The 23,271-nt window shown below is 34.1% G+C and overlaps 1 protein-coding gene across 1 annotated transcript in view; it reads right to left on the reverse strand.

The window, feature by feature from the left end:
• Positions 1 to 40: 40 nt before the first annotated feature.
• nvy (CBFA2/RUNX1 partner transcriptional co-repressor nervy) overlaps positions 41 to 23,271 on the reverse strand; it is a 157,738-nt gene continuing 134,507 nt past the window's right edge. The window contains exons 7-12 of the mRNA XM_088265633.1: positions 12,847 to 13,271; positions 11,911 to 12,047; positions 10,930 to 11,061; positions 9,793 to 9,900; positions 8,268 to 9,114; positions 41 to 8,183 (exon numbers count right to left, since the gene is read on the reverse strand). Of these exons, the coding sequence (XP_088121759.1) occupies positions 8,722 to 9,114; positions 9,793 to 9,900; positions 10,930 to 11,061; positions 11,911 to 12,047; positions 12,847 to 13,271 (1,195 nt within the window). The 3' untranslated portion in view covers positions 41 to 8,183; positions 8,268 to 8,721. The remainder of the gene's footprint in view (positions 8,184 to 8,267; positions 9,115 to 9,792; positions 9,901 to 10,929; positions 11,062 to 11,910; positions 12,048 to 12,846; positions 13,272 to 23,271) is intronic.

Below are 23,271 nucleotides of genomic sequence, written 5' to 3' on the forward strand. Positions count from 1 at the left end.
TTAGTTAAATATATACATATCGTAGTCGTACAGAAGAATGTGACCAACTAACAAAATGTAAAATGTTCAGGAGGGCCATTTAAGTCACTTTTGCTTGGCAAGAAATTAAATACCAATGCAGTCAGTCATTTTTAACAAGTCAATATATTATACTTCCAAGTTTAAAACCCTTTGGGATTTTTTCAGGGCAATATTAAGCTTGTAAGATATCAAATAGTCAATGATCGCGATTTTATAAAAAATGTACTTGGTCACTTTCTCCTGTATCACTACTATATATAACATTGTTTTATAAATTTATAGGACATAATTAACATGTTATTTTTTTGCAGAGACCCATCAAGCTACCTTATTTGGCTTGTCGGTGGAGTTCTTTTTACATACGTTTTTTATTATCTATTTTAACATACCGTTTGTCCGCCTCCGTAGTGTAATGGTCAGCACGCTCGGCTACCGTTCTGGAGGACCCGGGTTCGATTCCCAGGGGGGGTAAGAATAAATATGAGTGATTTTTTCACTGTAATATTTATTCAATATTACCCTGGACTGGTACTTGAAGCGGAGGGCTGATCACCTTTCCTTCATGTGTAAACGATCAAGATAACACTGCGTTTATATGACGCAGTGCCCTATGCACCATTGGGGTGCGGATAAGGGTTTTATTATTATTATTTTAACACACATACAAATTAAGAAAGATTTTTTTTTCAAATAATAACTTTTTTTATCATTTTCATAGTATTAACTCTTGATCATTTACACATTCCTTTATTTTGCCTTTGATTCATATTTTTGTTTGCCTTCTTACCTTTACGGCAACAAATTAAAAATGCTCAGAACTAAGTATAGAAGTTGTGTGTTTTCTATATATGAAGTTGAAGGTGACCGAAATGCACCAAAATGCGTATACTGTCGCAACATTAGGTTTCTGTAATGCACAAATATGTGCAGGCTGTAAACAGTGTGTTAAAAACATGTATCATAGAATAGAGAAGGTTCGAACCCACAGACCCGGAGTCCGCAGCACTAACCACGGGACCACAACCCGACACAGCCAGTCTCTTGTAAATCGTTGTGCGGTAAGGGTGCTGGAAGATTCTCGGTAAAAGATTGCTAGTTCTTTGGTTTATTCTATATTTAAGTTACTAGGAGCTTTAGAGCTAAGCGAGTGACTGCTTTTAAGGAGAGACTAATCTAGAATGACGCTTGCCAGACTATTGTACGTGGGTATTCAAATGATTGCGGGATGTTATAAGCACCACTGTGTCAGCAACATACCCACATTCCTTACATAAATAAATCGTCAAAGTCACACAGTCGGTTCCACTCTAAAGGTGGAGACTGACCGGAGCATTTCGTCGTAACATAACGTCGTAACATCGCTCGCGGCGAGCATCAGCGAGCATCCGAAACTATGGATGGAACACTCGGCTCGCTGTACTGACTGCCTGAATGCTCGCATCGTAACGTGTTACGTTACGACAAAATGCTCCGGTCAGTCTCCACCTGTACATTAGATAATTCCCGTCCTCACTTTATCACAGGGTTTATTAATAAAACACAATTTGTACTTTTAATTTATTTACATGTTTCACGATATATTAGGAATCACTTATTTTAATTAATATATTATGCATATACATTTATATTTTGATAATAGTGAATTCAAAAGATAATAAATATTAAACTCTTTCATTAACCCTAGAATACTTAACTATTGTAAAAATTATGACGGCAAAATGATGATTCCAGGAAAAAACAATGTTTGCATCGCACCCTGCTTCACAGTACTTTCCCATAAACCATTAATTATTTTCATTATTACATGATCTCTTTAACCCAAAGAATGTTACCATTTTACTCCTAAAATAATGAAAATTTTTGATTATCTTATTTATTCCCGTTTTATTTGTCATATTTTTTACATAATAACAATGTCACTCGTAGGATGGTTTAGTAATCTAGGGTTAAAGAAAGACAAAGAGCTTTGAAAAAATGGATAATTCGGATATAATATATTCGATATATTGATATATCTTTTTTAAAAATCATTATTTTAATATTTATTAGGTAACTGTATTTCAAGTTTTGACATTTATACAATTATGACATCTTTTATTTATAATTTAAAACACTGATTTTCTCGAGAATCATATTTTTTTATTTATTTATTATAATACATAACAGATATGTAAGAAGTTACAAACCGTTTGGATATTAAATTATCCACAATATTTTGAGTGTGCCCAAATCATTCACAAATCTGGGAATTCATAGTGTAATGGTCAGTGCGCTCGGCTACTGTTCTAGAGGTCCCGGGTAAATAAATGAAAGTGATTTTTTCACTCTAATATTTATTCCATATTACCCTGGACTGGTACCTGAAGCGAAGGGCTGATCACCTTTCCTTCGTGTGTTAACGATCAAGATAAAACTGCAGTTATATGATGCAGTGCCCTATGCACCATTGGGTTACAGATTAGGGTTCGAATGAATGAATGAATGAATTTTCTCACCAAAATTCGACTGTTGAGTGGTTAAGAAGAATTTAATCTTATATCAGTATTTGATGTGGTGAAAACTATGCCATCCTACAACTGGTCATAAAAGGAAAGATTGAGGTTCGCAGAGGGGTTGGAAGAAGTCAGCTTTCCTGGCTTCGGAATGTTCCAGAGTGGGCCGGGATGAGAGGTGTGGAGGCTGTTTCGTGCTGCCCAGGACAGACAGGGTTTCTCCCAAGTGAAGATTTTTAATTTTGAATTGGTCACATAATGTGTTATTTTTCTATTTTCCTTCATTTGCAAACCCATCATCTTGGAAGGGAATGTTACTCTAAATAATACTAGTTGTAAGCAGAATACAAATAAATATACTTTACAACATTTTGAGTGTGTCCAAATACTTGTTCACAAATCTGGATTATCTACAATTATAGGAGTTATTTTTCATATTATTTTTTGACATCAAAGATGAAGCAGAATATGGAAGTCTGGGCATTTAGGGGTCTGATGACCCTGCTCAGTAAAAAAACTTATTTTCATCTCACCAATAGATGTCTCTAGTAAAGTTCTAGTGATTCAAGAACAATGTTTCAATATTGGTTCATATATATAGTACTTCCGAGAATTTGAGTAGTGTGGTTGTCAATAATAGGTAGAATTGGTGAATGTTACACGTGTGCAAAGTGATCACTTAAACTTCATCTTTGATGAGATGTTAAAAAAATAATATGAAAAATAAATAAACCTTTGGAAGTATGAATTCATATAGTAAATATAAATTATTTTTTATGAAACTGTTTTTGACATATCACTCACTCCTTTCAAGAACGTCATAAATCAAAAATCGTCAATTTTCAGTTGTGCGTGTTTTTGGAATGCTTAGAAAATGTACTGTATCCCAGCAAAAGAGGCATATTTTTAACTTAATATTTACCCTCTACAGGGCAGAAAGTGTTGTTTTTGCATTTTAAAGAAAGGGTTTTGTTTAATTTATTTTTTTAAATTTACTACTTATTTTTCAAATGGAGAAAAAACCTTCAGGTTATACCTAAAAAGATCCGTTGCACAGTAAAAAGTTCAATAAGTGGCTTGATATTTATTTTATTATATTTTTAAACATTAAAAATGTTCTCCTGAAAAATCAAGTTTTTTGATTTATGACATTCTTGAAAGGAGTGAGCGATATAGCCATCTTAAATACATAATATTAAAAAGACATTGACTGGATTTGATTTGTGCTTAATTTACATCCTATATATAAATTATTTTACAATACACATTCTACGTTATACACAAGAGAAGAGACTTTATAATAATGTTATACACAAATAACTTATTAACTAACAAATTAAATAATATCAATTAACAAACTATAACATTTTTGGTCAATATTGCAATTTTTAAAAGTGTACTTTTATTTACAACCGAGTTATGCTATATGTCCAATATTAAACTTGCACATCACACCTACTCGATCCAACATATAAAGAGACAATTTGTTTTCTCACACTATATTGGCAAAGAGCTTGACTTAATTTTAGGTATTAAATTTTTATATCTTAATCATAACTGAAAATGGCAGCATTCAAAAGGAACTGGGAGTGCGATTAGGACTCACAGCATCTGTATTTAACAGTATGAAGGCTGTCTGGAGATCGGATCTATACTCGGTGAAGATTAAATGCAGCCTATACAATGCCTGCATTGCTCCTATTCTCTTATACGGCTGTGAAACATGGCAACTTACAAGGGCCCAGAACAGCCGTGTACTTAGCTTTGAGGACAGGTGTCTGCGAAGAATTTTAGGCGTGCGGTGGTTTGACTTTGTAAGGAATAAAGAGATAAGGCGTAGGAAGCAGCAAATCTTGGTCACAACTGTCGTCAAGAGAAGGTGATTCTTTCGTTTGGTTGGCCATGTACTCCGCATGCTCCCAAGAGCCGCCATCAAGCTTGCCTCTTTTACAAGGCATCAGGTTCGCGCTGCCCAGGACGACCACTGCTGACAATTTGCCAGCAGTTCTTGTCAGAACTTCGGGACGCCTACCTGACTTGGGAGGATGCAAGGGAGCTGGCGGCCGACAGAAAAGCCTGGAGACAGTTTGTGGACTCTACATGCTCCATATAGGGAGCGGATATGGTTTAATAATATCTTAATCCACTCATCATTTTGATGAATTACATAATTATGAGTACAGCAAAATTTATCTTTCTTTTGTAAAATGACAGCTATGCAAACAAAACACAGTATGTCAAAGATGGTTATGTTAATGATTTAAAACGCCAGCATTCTAGAATGAGTTATAAAACACTTGTATAAGACGACCTTTGAGTTTTTTAATGTGAATATGGCCAGTTTAAAGAACTACAGATGTTTTTCAAACTAGTCGTGTTTGCATCAATAAGCTTAAAAATGGTCTTATGGAACTGTTTTATCTTTATATGAATCATGTTATTTTACAAAGTTAATGCCAAATCATTAGAAAATGTATCGAAAAAGATAGTATATCCTTATATAGTCTTCATAGTGTAGTTGATTAGCGTGTTTAGCTTCCATACTGGTCTGGAGTTCAACTCCCAGAGTGGCCAAGAGAAACATAAGTGATCTTTCACGCTATTATTTGTTTAATACATATCACCCTGAAGTGCAAGAGTAATCACATCGCTTTCATGTAATTAAAGATGAAGATAAACCTATATCATACAGTGCTCTAGACACCATTGGGTGCGGGTAGAGATAAGAAAAATAAGTAAATTAACTCTTAAATACAAACTCAATTTACAAAATTGCCATATTAAGAAAAAAATTACAACTTATTTCTATAACCTTTTAATTATATTTATTGCCTTATGATACACATTTTTTAATAATATATTTTGCACAAATCCCAAATATAACACGATAACAGAATAGAACCAACTGAAACAATTTTTAAAAATATTAGAATGATCATGTTTTATTTAAATTAATATTTATATATATGAACATACCTTTAATGAAGTATTTTTACAGCAGTTAATAGAATATATTAAACATTTTATTGTGTATCACAATATTTATAGAAAACACGTAGCATTAGTAAACGAAGAATGGGACTTAATTATTTAAATACGAGATCAATTTCATGAATTTTTTTAGCAATAATTTAATTGAATACGTCAGTTTTAGTAATCCCGTCTTAAGATCAACCACGGGGTTTTTAATCAGTTGGAACACTTACACAATGCAGCGCAATTATGACATCTTTCATGGACTTATTTTGTCAAGTACCATAGATTTTTTAAAATTATATTACAGATATGTGTCGCCTACTTTAAAAATCCACCAGATTCGTTGGTGTACCACGAAAAAAAGTCTAACTTTGTGAAAATAACACAATTGCTCCAAATTTTGATTGCCTGTGCTCAGTTAAGTAGGCTCATATTTCACATTAAACATAATATGTTAAATATGTTATCATAATATGGTAAATTTTATAAAATTAAAAAATATATACTCTATCGGAACGCCAATTGTGGGTTTTATTGTTTAAAATAATTATATACTTGAAAATCCTGCTAAAAAATACTTAAAACCAGCGTTGTATTTCAAATTCCGCTATATCATGGAACTTGCCTTCTGACCCATATCGGCCAATCAGAGAGCGGGGATAGGTCAAAAATTAAGATGATGTCCTTATCGGTTTGTGTCTTGTGTTTTTTTTTTAAATACTGAATAATTTTCATAAAAAATGGGTAATTTCTCTATTTCATAATATTTTATCTAAAGATACACAAATCTTTGAAACATAAATGTTACCCGGAGAATTTTGCATAATTTGTAAAATCGACTTACATGGATCTGGCGGATTTTGAAAGTAGGTGACACATATCGCTCACTCCGTTCAAGAATGTCATAAATCAAAAATCGTCAATTTTCAGTTGTGCGTGTTTTCGGAATGCTCAGAAAATGTACTATATCCCAGCAAAAGAGGCATATTTTAAACTTAATATTTACCCACTACAGGGTAGAAAGTGTTGTTTTTGCATTTTGAAGAAAAGGTATTATTTAATTATTTTTTGAATATATTAAATATTTTTCAAATGGAGAAAAAATCTTCAGGTTTAACCTAAAAAGATCTATTGCACAATAAAAAGTGCAATAAGTGGCTTGATATTTATTTTTAATACATTGTATTATATTTTTAAACTTTAAAAACATTCTCCTGAAAAATAGAGTTTTTTGATTTGTGACGTTCTTGAAAGGAGTGAGCGACATATGTAAGTAAGTTTTAAACCATTTGGATCATTGTTCCGCAAAATGAGTACCGCGGCACACTGGTGTACCGTGGTGATTAGTTGGTGTGCCGCGGAAAAAAGTCTAGTTTTGTGAAAATAACACAATTGCTCCAAATTTTGATCACCTGTGCTCAGTTAAGTAGGCTCACATTTCGCATTAAACATAATATGTTAAATATGTTATCACAATATGGTAAATATGCACCTCTGAAATTTCTTAATTTGGTAGTGTACCTTGAATAGAAGAAGTTTGCGAAACACTGATTTAGATAATAATTTCCATTCAAACTTTGAAGAAGATGACAAATTTGATACATGTAACTACTCCAAAATTTATATTAATAGTAATGTAATTTGTTTGTTGAAAATCATTAATATTCTACAGTTATTTATTCATTTATTTTAAAATTTTAACACAACACAACTGCAGCCAAAGATGTGTTTTTATTGTGTATTAAAAATTTCAAATATCCTAAATAACCACTCATATGACCTTGACTCAATTTTACCTCTGGGATTTTTTTAGTAAACTGTGATGCCCAATTAATAATATTATTCAATATTTTTAACAAAATAAATATATGTATTTAACAAACTAAAATATAATATTGCACTTTTTAATTTTTTTTATTTAAATAACTTAGCTAACGTTGCCTCCATAGTGTATTGGTTAGCGCATTTAATGGAATTTATTAGAAATTCTTCAATAAATAACCAAATTTTATCTTCTTATTTTAAAGTTAATAATAATAATAAATCCCTTACCGCACCCCAATGGTGCATAGGGCACTGCTTCATATAAACGCAGTGTTATCTCGATCGATTACACATGAAGGAAAGGTGATCAGCCCTCCACTTCAGGTACCAGTCCAGTGTAATATTGAATAAATATTAGAGTGAAAAAATCACTTATATTTATTAAACCCCCCTGGGAATCGAACCCAGGACCTCCAGAACGGTATCCGAGCAAGCTGCATTACACTACGGAGGCGGATTCTAAAGTTAGGCTTGTTTTATTTTTTTTACATCAGGTTAAGTTTTTCTAGATTTTATTATTGCTTTTGTTTTGCTTTTTTAAACTGAGCACCTTTTAAATTATGTAAACTCTTTAATTAAATATAATAACCTGATATTTTTAGTTCTATAGTGAAAAAAAGTGATTGTTGCTACCCCAGATTGGTATTCGAAGTGCTAAAACTGATTTATATGATGATCTTACCTTTATTTATTATTAGGTCATGTCACTTTTGTCTAGTTTAAAGTGATATAATAAATTACACAATTAAAAATGGAAAAGTAACTGAAAAATTTACACCTTATTTATAATTCGTATGAATGAATCAAATTATAAATAAAAAACTTTTTTTTACAACTTGAGTATTATATTGTTTTGACTAGTTTCGGAAACTACAGATGCTTCCATCTTCGGGTTTGAATACAAACAGTTTATATTCCAAACCCTTAGATGGAAGCATCTGTAGCTTCCAAAACTAGTCGTAACAATATGATACTCAAGTGGTAAAAAACATGTATTTTACTCATATTTTTAGTTCAAGTTTCTTGGTAAATACCACTATTTCTTGAAATCTATTGTGATGCGTGTTTTGATGCATTCCGCATCATTTTCAAACACCGTATGACTTTAGCTTTTTTCCGTGTTTGAAAATATGCGGAATGCATCGAAAGATGTGTTACAAAAGATTTTAAGAAAAAGTGGTAATTACCGAGTAAACTTGAATGCAAAATGGATAGATTTTACCACAAAGTGACTGCCGAAGCAATTAATGAGGAAAGTTTTATTTATAATTCAATCATGTCTTACCACAAAGCGAATGCCGAAACAATAAATAAGATAAAGGAATCAATATTTAGGCTATCGCCTGCTTTTCCTGTGCGTTTTCTGCACGCTGTTTGTGCTGACAACGTCGCTGGTCTTCGAAATGCGTCATTTCTTGCCTCCGACTCCGCTGACCAGGCCCTGACTGCCTCCCAAAGCAGCCAGGGTGATTCTGTCAGCTCCTACCGGCACGGGAATCCCAAGTCTATCTCCCTGAACGCCGGGAACTCCCAGAGACATCCTCTCTTGATTGGACGACAGCAGTCTTTCGGCGTTGTTTAGGGAAGAGAGTGACAGTCGGTTTTCTGAGATTCGATCCGCGTTGAGGGTGAGTCTCTCCGTCGTGAGGTTCAGTCTGTCGTTGGATGTGGAGCTGGAGACAGGCGTCGATGCTCGAGTGAGTTGAGAGGGTTTGAGAGGAGGCTGCGGCGGCTGCTGTGTCGGGGGGGATGTGACTGTCAGTAGAGACGTCGGGGGCTTTTGGTCTCTTCCGCAACATACCTAGAAAATACAAAGTAATAAAAATAAAATGTTTGTATCGGTATCTGTAATTTGCATTTAGTTCATAATAATTTTAATTTTTTACATATTATTTTGAGAAATAAAAAGACTTTGTGTTTTGATCCACTCACATACCTAAGTGGATCAAAACACAAAGTCTTTTTATTTCTCAAAATAATATATCAATATGATACACAAAGTTAATGCTTTCAATATTCAAAACATTAATTTTTTACAAATTATAGCTTCATATACCTGTCCAGAATAACATTTTTATAAAAAAAAACATTGAATTATTGTCACAATAGCTTTTAAGAAATAGTGGTAGCGAGTAAAACTTTGATTAAAAGTGGATAGATAATGTCACTAAGTGACTGCTGAATCAATCAATAAAGTTATTTTTACATCTCATCACACATAGATATAGAATAATGTGGAAGTCTGGGTATTATGAGTGTTGTAAGATTTACAATATATGTATGAGTTTCAAAAATTTGAGTAGTGTGGTTGTCAATCATGGGTAGAAAATGATAAATGCTTTAAATGTATAAAGTGAACACTCGACCAACCTATGACAGCCCTGTAAATACTTACACTTCCATATTCCTCTTCATCTATTTTGAGATACAAAAATGCAAATATATAAACACACATATAAATGTGATTAAATAATGATACCTGATGATGGTTTTCCCAATCCTTGTGTTGACAGAATGCGCCGCAGTATCGTGCAACATTGCAGCCACTGCACGTCTCCTGAGCTTTTCGACCGCAGTTCCAGCAAGTCTAAAATTCATTAAAAATTAAAAAGTTACTTAAAATGATCACTTTACATACGTGTAACATTCACCATTCTACCCATGATTGATAACCACACTACTCAAACTTTTGGAACTTGTATATACCCTTACACTATACCTATATACATATATACAGGGTGTCCCATAATCCTACATATTCCTTTTAAGGGGTGTCAGGCCAGCTTATGACTCACCAAAAAATAAAAAGATGACCTCAGTAAAAGTGCCTTGGTTTTCCAGATATTTCCACTTTAATGAATTTCCCGAAAATCTACGCCTTAGATCAGTTTTTTGAGTGCCACTTTTTAAATTTTTCATATTTTAGGATTTTAATTTTTGTTTCATAATACTGAATAAGTATTCTGTTGATCACAGTCCAAGATATTACCAATACTGGCTTGCCTTGGCGGAAAAAAAATATTAATGCCTGTTCCATGATTATAAGATAAATCTTTAGGTGACCTTGACTCTTTATCCTGAAAAAAAAATATGACGCTAACCTGGCAAGCCATTTTAAAAGTTTGTTCAATTTATGTCATTTTAAAAACAGTATTAACATTTACTATATTTTACTTTAGAAAAAAAGGTATTGCCTTTTTAATACAAAATGAGCTGATTTCATAATTATTTCATTTATTACGAATTCCGATGTAAAGAATTACTTTGTTTTGGTAAAGTGAAAAGTGTTAACGCTAAATCAATTATTTTTTGTGTTTTACTGTGAAATAAAAATTAGAAGCCTAAAATATGAAATTTTGAGAAAGTGGCATTAAAAAAACTGACTGACTAACAATCACGCCGCTTCCCCGCAGGGGTAGGCAGAGAGAATAGAACGCCACGCCACTCTGTCCTTGCAAACATTCTTCGCCTCTTCCACGTTCATGCATCTCCTCATACATACCCGCCGATTTTCGGAAAATTCATTAAAGTAAAAATACCTCGAAAATTAAGGCATTTTTACTGAGTTCATACTTCTCGTGTATTATGTAATTTACAAAAAGTTAAGATGTCTTACATTGTGGTGTTCTGGGGGGGGAGGCGACTGGCTGGTGGCCCTCCGGGCTGTCGGGAGTCGGAGAAGCCTCTCCAGCCGAGCTCTCTCCGCAGCTGCCGCCCTTTGCAATTCAGCTACAGCTTGCCGCTTCACCTGACAAACAAGAGACACAATCAAGATATTACTACTCAATTAACGATTGGTCTTAGGTTGGCTTGCCAGATGTCTTAGTAAAACGGGGACAGTACCAGTTTAGAGACAAAATCCCAGTTAAATTGTAAGGAATTTGGAAAAATTATTTAAAGACAATAAAATTGTCTTTGACTTAATTGAGTGTTTCGCCTTTTTTTGCATGGGAGTTGCATTTATTATTTACCTTACTTAATATGTACAAAGTTTAAAGATCATTGAGTGGATTTTTGTTTCTTCTAACTAAATAAATATGTTTTTATTTGAATCTGTGTTGGGATAATCTAGTTAATTCTTTTTGCTGAAAACACCAAATAAAAATATGGTTTTGAAAAAAAAGAGAAAATTGAAAGGTAAGGAATTAAAAATATTTTTTTAAAATATATTAAAATATAAATATATGATAAGTATATTCTAAAAAAAATAATTTCCAATATATCTTCTTCAAAACCCTTATCCGCACCCCAATGGTGCATAGGGCACTGCATCATATAAACGCAGAGTAATTTTGATCGTTTACATATGAAGGAAATGTATATATACTCTTAAAAAAAGTGCTCGGAGACACATCTGGACTCTCGCGTGGCCGATCGCTTAATGAATTAGATATTTGCGAGTATCCCATTACAGAAAAATATGGCGACATTTAAAAACATTGATATAATAATAATGAATTTAAATTACAAGTAACAGACCCCAGGAAGATCACCTAAACGATGGAAAGACAGCTGGTCTTCCACCTCCGCTGGACTCCGAGAACAACAGGACACAGTCCTAGCTAAAGAAGAAGAAGGAGATATTAATTAGGCTTACTTGATTGACAGCTTCTTCCGCCCTTCTCCTCACCTCGGCCACCCTCTCTTCCGTCTGACGGACTGTAGCGGCCATGATCTCTCCGGCAGCTCTTTTCATATCCGATCCCTCCGGTGAACAGCTCTCCAAGGCGTTTCCTGAAGATCAAGAGTCACGATCAGTTTCCGCGTCGGCCGATGAGAAACGCCAAAATGAACTATATCAGAACTCGCATTATCCGGATATTGATTATCCGAATCTCCGATTATCCGGGTCGATCAAAATAGAAATAAAAAAAGAAGAATTTGCTGATTTTCACTAAGTGAATTGCGTCTACCGTTTTACGTTGTAACGCATTACGTTTTGGTTGTTGCATTCTTCTCAACCACGTCCTGGAATATAAGAGTCTTCTTGCAAAACATTTGCGATTTGACAGCGATTTTTAAAAGAACTGAAAATTATTTGATATTGAAGCTATTTGTGAGTGCATACGATGTATACATAAACTATTTTTAAAAAATATATAGAATGGCGTTGCATATGAAATACATTGCTTTTGCCAATGTCAAGTTAATTGAATATTGTTACTTAATTATAAAATATGATAGACTTATTATTAAACTATAAATTTATTCCATTCAATTAAAAAAAAAACAACTAAAAGTCTGTGGATAATTGGGTTCCTTTATAATGTAATATTTAAATTACCCAAAACGCATGATATTAAAATTTTGTGTCATTATGAGTGTGTGAACATGGTAGTGGCATGTTTGCATGCTGATTGTCCTGACGAAGAGACGGGTACGTCTCGAAACCGGTAGACAAAAATCTCCGTGAGTGGACATATTACTAACTTTTATCTAAAAAAAAATGTAAAAATGACTAACCACAAAGTGAATGCTTTAAATTTTAAAAATATAAAAGAGAATTGTAAGTTTATATTATTTAGGTACCTACCTCGTTGCTGCAGAATAGCGAGCGCCCTCTTAGTTTTCTCAACCATAGACAAAATACAGTTGAGCATCGTGTTTATGTTCTTCCACTCCTCGTCGGTTTTCGAATTCGGAACCGAGTTCATGGCCATCCCTGACGTCATCCCGGCCGCCGCGCTGGCCGAGGCGGGCGCGCGCTGGTCCAAGCCGCCGGCCACGCTCTCGCGCGCGTCCCTCCTGACGTCATACCCGCCGGCCAGCTCCGCCTGGGCATGGTAGCCTATGTGGTAAGGGTGAGGGTATTCAAAGAGGTGGGAATGAGCCTGCAGCGGGAACAGCAGCGGGGAGGGGTTGACCAGGAGACCCTGGGGGTGCCTCTTGGGGGCCGGCTGGTAGTCGAGATCGAGATGATGAGACCCGTTCGTCTGTGGTATACATCCGTCGTAGAGACTGTGAACAAAAAAAAATAGGCTTTTGTCACGATGTTGGATTATTGGCTAATAAATTAAAATGAAAAATCACAAGACTATTGATAACATTCTTATTGAAATCTGTAGGGAATTAAGGAAGATATTAATGTTTAAACTTTAGATATTTGAATAAAACGAAAAACGTGCGTTCGCATACGTCATCAAATTTCTGTCATCGAACGTTTTATGACGTCATATGGTTTATTGTCTATAGAGCTGTAATAGTAGAAGTATGAATTGTTTGTTTACTACTACACTACCATTTGTCTTATACAAATATGAGGGGAAGGGGGGTGGATCATAGCATCAACAAATAGAACCCCCAATAATTTAGCAATGACACCAACATTAAAATAACTCCATCGTTTCTGTGACTTCATTCATTGCCAACTTACGAAAATAACGTTTTTTCGGAGGCGAATTTTCCAAAAGAAAATGATTAATGAAAATATTGATTATATCGACTGTTATAAACACTTCACGAGTCTAATACAATCCTTTATAGGTTGAGTATGTTAAATTAGATATTCCTCCCGTCTGACAAAGATCCATTGTGTCTGCACTATTTTACAACTGGGGGATTTAATAAAAAAATAACGAACGAAAGATAATTAAAACACCGCAATCAGTACTGCTGATTGGCAAATATTCGAATAAATAAATGTACCGCTAAATAAAAATACAATACAATCGGAAATAATAATAAACGGCCTGCCATTGAACCGTCGATTACAAATTGACGGCTGATATAACTATTTGTCGGGAGCATGGGATATTTTTAATTGATTTTCAAACCGCCCTTGGCAAAATCGAGTTCGCATACAAAGCTTTTGTGCCATCATTATAAGAGAAACGCGATTGTATTTTTTTTAAATGTAATTTTGTCGGGATTTGAATTAATTGCGCTCTTATCCCATATACTGTACACATACACACGTACACGCACACACACACATATATATATATATATATATATATATATATATATATATATATATATATATATATATATATATATATATATATATACAAACCGGGTGTCCCCCTCCGTAGTGTAATGGTCAGCACGCTCGGCTACCGTTCTGGAGGTCCCGGGTTCGATTCCCAAGGGGGGTAAAATAAATATAAGTGATTGTTTCACTGTCATATTTATTCAATATTACCCTGGACTGGTACCTGAAGCGGAGGGCTGATCACCTTTCCTTCATGTGTAAACGATCAAGACAACACTGCGTTTATATGACGCAGTACCCTATGCACCATTGGGGTGCGGATAAGGGTTTTATTATTATTATTATTATACCAATATATGTTTTTTTTATTTTTTTCTTTTTTCTTTTTTCTTTATTTATTTCATGGATACATTTACTATTTGTATTATGGCTTTTTAGGCATAGTCTGTGTTGAGCTGAAATACTAACATGTTAATAATAAATAATAAATAATAAAACCCTTATCCGCACCCCAATGGTGCATAGGGTACTGTGTCATATAAACGCAGTGTTATCTTGATCGTTTACACATGAAGGAAAGGTGATCAGCCCTCCGCTTCAGGTACCAGTCCAGGGTAATATTGAATAAATATGACAGTGAAAAATTCACGTATATTTATTTTACCCCCCTTGGGAATCGAACCCGCCTCCGTAGTGTAATGGTCAGCACGCTCGGCTACCGTTCTGGAGGTCCCGGGTTCGACATGTTAATACTTTTTTTTTTTTTTTTAATTATTGTTTGTTTGTTTTTTATTATTATTAGATTATATACAATACATACAAGAGAAACAATAATAATTTAAAGTTTAAAGGTTTTACAATAAAATAATTACACTTGGACTTCGACCAACCATCGACGGACACTGTTCTTCCAGACCTGATCACTACTGGAATTCCAAATGGTTTCGGGCAGCAAATTAAATAGAAAAAAAAGTAGAAAAGTACTGCAAACATAGAGGTCCGCGTCCTATGATGCATAGGGGACTGCATCGTATTGACGAAATTGACCCAATGTAATCTTGATATTTTCTTACATAAAGGAAAGCTAATACCAGTTCATACGCTTCAGATACCAGTTCCGGGTAATTTTAAATATATATTAGAAGGAAAAATTACTTATATTCATCCTGACTACCCTGGGACTCGAATTCGGGGCTTCTAGCTCAGTGGTTAACTTTAATGCACAGAACTGATCACCTTGCCTTCATATAATTCAACTTAACATTGCATCAGTTTACGCAATGCCCTATGCACCATTGGATGCTGATGAGGGTAAGAAGAAGAAGAGGATAAGATCGAACGAATTTTGAATTTCTGCAGAAAATGTAATCATTTTAATTAAAACCGTCTATCAACTAAAATTTCTAGACTGAAATCTGCCTTATAGTAAGGAAAACGTTAATATTATATATAATATAAACAGGGATAAAGGTACCTTTTGAGGTCTGTACTGAGAAAATTATTAATACCCTTCAAATCAGTGATCGTCAAGCAATAGTTTGTGGGAGAAATTTGACGTTCCAAGTTATTTTTTTTTCTTCATAATTTGCTTTGAAATCTCGACATGTTGACAGGCGAAGACGACATACGACGAAGGTCGTAAGCCCTGTACATACCCAGACTTCCATATTCTTCTTCATCTATGTTGAGATATCTTATTATCTCGAATTGAATGAGATCTGGTTAGAATTTACGGTTTACAACATTTTGAGTGTGTCCAAATACTTTCGTATTATTTTTTGACATGAGATCATCTTTGATGAGATGTCAAAAAATTATATTAAAAATAACTCCTATAATTGGAGATAATCCAGATTTGTGAACAAGTATTTAGACACACTCGAAATGTTGTAAATAAATTTACTGGTCAAATTATAAGCTAAATAATAAAAAAATTAAAATGATATTTTCTGGCGTTTCTCATGTGTTTGATTATAATCCAGGATACGGACCTCACATACTAGTATAAGAGTTTCTGCTTAGTAAAAAGCTTCTTTTCATCTCACCAATAGATGTCTCTAGTGAAGTTCTAGTGATTCAAGAACAATGTTTATAAATTAATTCATATATATATATATAGAACTTCCAAGAACTTGAGTAGTGTGGTTGTCATTAATTGGTAGAATTGGTGAATGTTACACGTGTGTAAAGTGATCACTTAAACCAGCCTATGACGGTCGTCAGCCCCGTAAATGTCCAGAATTCCATATTCTTCTTCATCTGTGATGAGATGCCAAAAAATAATATGAAGAATTTAGGGTATTTAAAAAAATTATCTAATGTCCATGTGACTGAAATCTAGCGACGGATTATGCAATACCGCTTATCATGACCCTATTTAGGTTTTAGCTTTGTACGTTCTACAGCCTATACCTACTCGTGAGTGGATTTACTCTTTGTGTTTAAAATGACTATAATTTCATATAATTCACGAATTGAATTCTACTCACAAGCACTCGAAATGGGGTATTTTAGCCATCACTTAAAACAGTCACTAAGCACTTTTAGACCTTGTATATACCCATATTTTAAAATTCGTTATATGGTTTACTTTTAATGATTAAATAGATTAAAATTTAATGTAATTCATAGGTAAAAATTGAAGGCAAAAACACTCGAAATGAGGTATTTCAATCATTACTTAAGTCTGCCACTGAGCAGTCTTAGACCCTGTATATGCCCAGACTTTAAAAGTTGTTTTATATTCGTTGGTGTATTTATTATTTATGCTAGGTTAGTACCTATAAAAATTAAGTATTTTCATGTAATTCATGAGTGAAAATTCTGAGCAAAATCACTAGAAATGTAGTGTTTACACCATAATTTAAATCAGCCATTGAGTAGTCTTAGACTCCGCATATGTTCATACTTTAACCCTTTTCGGTCCCCCATTCAAAAAAAATCTAGGTAGACAGTTACATTCCAATTTGAAAAATCTTTTGCCCTCTGCTTTACATACTGTTGTAATAGATACGAGTAACAAAAATGTAAGCTTGGAATTTAAATAAATAATACTAATGATGAAAAAAATGTCGAATAACATCTGACATGAGACCTAAGAGGAAAAATGGATGTCCAATGAGATTCGACATTGGACCAGTAAGGGTTAAAATTCGTTTTATATTCGTGAGTGGATTCACTCTTTATGCTTAAAGTTACTATAATTTCATATTAGTATGTTCTAGCTAAAACACTCATAATTTAGGGGGACGCAAGATCTCAAAGGTTGACGACCACTGTCCCAAAGTACCTACCTCGTATCCGTTACCGACAAAACAGAGAAAATGACGAGGCCCGGCAATCGAAATCCAATAACGCACCCCGTCCACATCTCACGACCAGACGCGGCCGCTTTGATAAATAATAATAATGGACCCGATATTCGGGACAACAAGCCCCGGTTCTGTGAGTTTGACGTTTACCGCGACCATAGAGAATTGCATTCACCTCAATTTCTCCATGGATGTCCGACACCTCCCCCTCCCACGGCGGCCTCTTTGTCACGGCGATCAAAAGCAGCTATCAAAGTCAGGCCGCGAATTGACAAAACAATTTATTTTGCTCGTCCGGGCCGCCGTCATGGCGGCCGAGAGGGGCCGCTTCTGACATCTTTGAGAGTTTACCGGAAGCGTCGTGTCCGAAACAAACAAATTCGTATATTTAAATTAATTTGGTAAATTTTTTGCGATTTTTTAATCAAAGGAAGTTGATTAAAACCGTCGGAATTGCAAAATAGAGTATGAAAAATCGACAGTCTCAAATTTGAGTAGAGAAAATTAAGGTTAATGGTATAGTACTACTCCGCAACCTCCGTAGTGTGTGTCAGCACGCTTGGCTATCGTTCTGGAGGTCCCGGGTTCGATTCCCGGGGGTGGGTCAAACAAATATGAGTGATTTCTTCACTCTAATATATATTCAATATAACCCTGGACTGGTACCTGAAGCGGAGGTCTGATCAACTTTCCTTCATGTGTTCGCGATCAAGATTACACTGCGTTTATATGATGCAGTGCTCTAGGCACCATAAGAGTTTTTAATGAAAATGATTTTATGGGAAACTCTTCAGAAATTCTGCGCGTTTTGTCAAAAAATATGGAAATTATGTCTTTTGCTTTTATAAAATGCGAAAATAATATTGTTTTCCGTTGTAATACAGGAACAAAGAGAAAATTCAAAGATCGAAATATAAATTTATAAAACTTTCGGCACCTAGTTGGGTGATGTTTTCTGAAAAATAACCACTATTTGAGAGGTTTCACCTGAGAAAATTTGCATTATAAGTATATTTGAGGGTTTTAAATGTCGGATTTATCATGTGATTTTGAATACAGACAAAAACAAATTAAATATTTTGAAGATCATTTAATTTTTTGACAGCATCAGCCGTTGGCCGCCGCCATTTTGGATTATCGCACAAATGACATTTCGCACCAAACACTTAATCAAAATTCGAACTCCGGCGGCCATTATTGGCATTATACATCTAGTTGGCACTGGCGCCGTGGGGAGGCCTATTCATTGTCTATGGCCGACCGAAAGGGGGTCATTTGTCAACCGTTTTGTCTATGGACAGGCGACGGAATGCATGCTCTTCCAATGGGAAGGGTCGTTCATATCACCCAAAGAGTTTTTATTTATCGATTTTTTTGACTAGTTTTATAGAAAATTCGGTAGAAAAAGATTTTTTCAAAGCAGGGTAGTTTATTGATTATTTTTTAACATTCGACACTAACGTCAGGGTATGGTTTGAAGATACCGAAAAGAGAAATATCGCTCACTCCTTTCAAGAACGTCATAAATAAAAAAAACTTGATTTTTCAGAAGAACGTTTTTAAAGTTTAAAAATATAACACAATGTACTAAAAATAAATATCAAGCCACTTATTGAACTTTTTACTGTGCAACAGATCTTTTAAGGTAAAACCTAAAGGTTTTTTCTCCATTTGAAAAATATTTAGTATATTTCAAAAAATAATTAAACAGTACCTTTTCTTCAAAATGCAAAAACAACACTTTCAGCCCTGGAGCGGGTAAATATTAAGTTAAAGATGTGCAGCTTTTGCTGGGATATAGTACATTTTCTGGGCATTCCGAAAACATGCACAACTGAAAATCGACGATTTTTGATTTATGACGTTCTTGAAAGGAGTGAGCGATATGTATAAAGGCATAAAAAAGTAGACTCGATTCAGTTCCAAACATTTTTAATTTGTTGCCGACGGAGGTAAGAGATCAAAATAAAATATGAAACAAAGGCAAAATTAAGGAATGGGTAAATGGTCAAGAGTTAATTCTTTGAAAATTGTAAAATAGTTTATATTATTATTTTTTATTTTTTGTGTGTTTATTAGGTTAAAAAAGATAAAACAAAAAAAACGTATGTAAAAAGAACTCCACCGACAAGACACAAAAGGTAGCTTAGTGCAAAAAAAATATTATACATATTTATACATTTTTAAATTAATGTATACAGTATACGTACATATATATTTATATGTATGTATATAGTCAATAAAAAAATGTTTAAAAAAAAAAATAGCAAGAGAGATATAAATTTCTAATTTTTTTTTTTTTTGACATCTCATCATAGATGAAGTCTGGGCATTTACGGGGCTGACGACCGTCATAGGCTGGTTTAAGTTATCACTTTACACACGTGTAGCATTCACCAATTCTACCCATTATTGACAACCACACTACTCAAATTCTTGGAAGTTCTATATATATGAACCAATTTAGAAACCTTGTTCTTGAATCACTAGAACTTCACTAGAGACATCTATTGGTGAGATGTAAAGAAGCTTTTTTTATTAAGCAGAAACTCTTATATTATATGTGAGATCCGAATTCTGGATTATATTCACACACATGAGAAACGCCAGAAAATACCATTTTCATTTTTATTATTAAGCTTATAATTTGACAAGATAATTTATTTACAACATTTTGAGTGTGTCCAAATACTTGTTCACAAAATCTGGATTTTGTGAACAAGTATTCGTCGTCAGCCCCGTAAATGCCCAGACTTCCATATTCTTCTTCATCTTTGATGAGATGTCAAAAAATAGTATGAAAATAACTCCTGTAATTGGAGATAATCCAGATTTTGTGAACAAGTATTTGGACACACTCAAAATGTTCTAATTAAATGAAAAATATTCAAAACACCTTAATTTTATATTTTTAAAGGAATAACCCGCAAAGCGCCTACTTTAGATGCTTGTTTGCAGGTAGGATAGTAAGGATAGGGAAGGCAAATGTGAAAAATACACCACAAACACCCAAACTAATTGAATATTGAATCCATTTTGCAATTGGCGGTAATTGAACCCGCGACGCCAGATTCGCAGTCGAGCGTTTACTTAACTACGCCACGGCGCCTGTCAAGCTGCATAAAAAATATAAAACCATATTTTCCGGCGTCTCTCAGTATGTAAAGTAATCCGGTTAGGCTCTTACACACATCCACATTCAAAGGAGATACATGAAGACGGAAGAGGCGGATGTTTGCAAATACAGAGAGGTGTGGCGTTCTATTCTCTCCTGCTAACTCCTGCGGGAAAGAGGCGTGATGGTTAGTTAGAAAGTTATATTATCGTATTTACTATTCTTCTTCCTACCCTTATCCACACCCAATGGTGCATAGGGCACTGCATAGTTTCGACGCAGTGTTATATTGATCGTTACTTATATGAAGGAAAGGCAATCAGTCCTGCGCTTCAGGTACCAGTCGAGGGTAATATCAAATAAATAAACTAACTAACTAACTAACTAACCATCACGCCGCTTCCTCGCAGGGGTAGGCAGAGAGAATCGAACGCCACACCACTCTGTCTTTGCAAACATTCTTTGCCTCTTCTACATTCATGCATCTCCTAATACATACCCGACGATTATTACGACTCCTGACCCGGCCGCTTTCAAGTATTTGACATACCTGATTGTGCCAAGTTTTTCTCGGTCGTCCTCTGCTTCTTTTTCCAACTACATTCGCCCCATAAATTTGTTTAACCGTTCTTTCTTCACTCATACGCTCCACATAATATCAGTAATATTGTTTGTAATGTAAATTTATTCATGATTTGCACGTGGCGTCGATAAATAAATACGAGTTTATTTATTATAATATGTATTAATGGAGAATACCGGGAAAACATGATCATATCGCTCACTCCTTTCAAGAACGTCATAAATCAAAAATCGTCAATTTTCAGTTGTGCATGTTTTCGGAATGCCCAGAAAATGTACTATATCCCAGCAAAAGGGGCATATTTTTTTATTAATATTTACCCTCTACAGGGCAGAAAATATTGTTTTTGCATTTTGAAGAAAAGGTATTGTTTAATTATTTTTTAAATATACTTAATATTTTTCAAATGGAGAAAAAACCCTCGGGTTTTACCTAAAAAGATCTGTTGCACAGTAAAAAGTTCAATAAGCGGCTTGATTTTTATTTTTAAAACATTGTGTTATATTTTTAAACTTTAAAAACGTTCTCCTGAAAAATCAAGTTTTTTGATTTATGACGTTCTTGAAAGGAGTGAGCAATATAGGGTGGCACGAAATTAATTACCCTACCGGAAGACGTTATAATATTTGCAAATGGCGTCGTACGTCAATAATAATAGATGTTTGTGAACTAGACAGCTGCAGTATACAAACAGATCGATAAAACGGGTACAAATGTGTACCAAGACTGGTGGCAGCCACTTGTCGGATATCATCTTTTCTACTTAACAGAAAAAAAAATTGTAAAGGTCTTGATAAAGATTTCCATAAGGTACTCAAATTTTTTTTTTATTGAAAAGTTATATAAAAACAAAATTAGATGATTTATTTTGCGCCGTTCTTAATTTTCAGACATCTCAACATAGATGAAAAACATTATGGAAGACTGGGCATTTACTTGGCTTACGACCGTCATTTGATGGTTTACACACATTCAAAATAAAATTCACCAATTGTACCCATGATTGACAACCACACTACTCAAATTCTTGGAACTTCTAAATGTATCGTTCAAATTTGAGACATAGTGCTTGAATCGACTAGAATTTCACTTGAGACATCTATGGTGAGATGAGCGAAGCTTTTTTATTAAGCAGAAAATCTTTCATTTGTATGTATTCTAAATTTGTTTATATACTGCAGCTGTCTTGTTCACTAATTTTAAATACGATTGATGTACGACGCCATTTGAAAAGATTATAACATCTTCCGATAAAGTGATTAATTTTGCGCCATCCTGTATAATATAACATATATTGATAAATGGGCTATATACATATCACTCGCTCCTTTCAACAACGTCATATATCAAAAACCGTCAATTTTCAGTTGGGCATGTTTTCGGAATGTCTAGAAAATGTACTACATACCAGCAAAAGTGGCATATTTTTAACTTAATATTTACCCGCTACAGGGCAGAAAGTGTTGTTTTTGGATTTTAAAGAAAAGGTATTATTTTATTATTTTTTTCAAATATACAAAATATTATTCAAATGGAGAAAACACATTTTACCTAAAAAGATCTGTTGCACAGTTAAAAGTTCAATAAGTGACTTAATATTAACTTTTATTAGATTTTTATTATCCACTGACACTTCGTGATGTAATTGCATTTTATTCTAATAATATATTTACTTTTAATACATTTTAATATATTTTTAAACTTTAAACCCAATCTCCTGAAAAATAAAGTTTTTTGATATATGACGTTGTTGAAAGGAGTGAGCGATATGTTACTAGGCATATTAATAATAGATACACATCACGCATCATCCATGGGGTAATACCATAATAGTGTTGCATTTACCATTTTACAATCTATTAAAGCAGATATGTATAAATTACAATAAAATACAACAGTTTTTCCGTCATTTTTGTATCATTTTCCATGCAAGCCACTGACGCGACTTTTGAATACAGTAAAACCTTGATATAACGTACCGATTGGGGGGAGAGGATGTCCATTAAAGCCAAAAGTAC

This window comes from Brachycentrus maculatus, unplaced genomic scaffold (genome assembly GCF_059751285.1).
Source record: "Brachycentrus maculatus isolate JH-2025_06_01 unplaced genomic scaffold, ASM5975128v1 h1tg000253l, whole genome shotgun sequence".
Taxonomy (NCBI): Eukaryota; Metazoa; Arthropoda; class Insecta; order Trichoptera; family Brachycentridae; genus Brachycentrus; species Brachycentrus maculatus.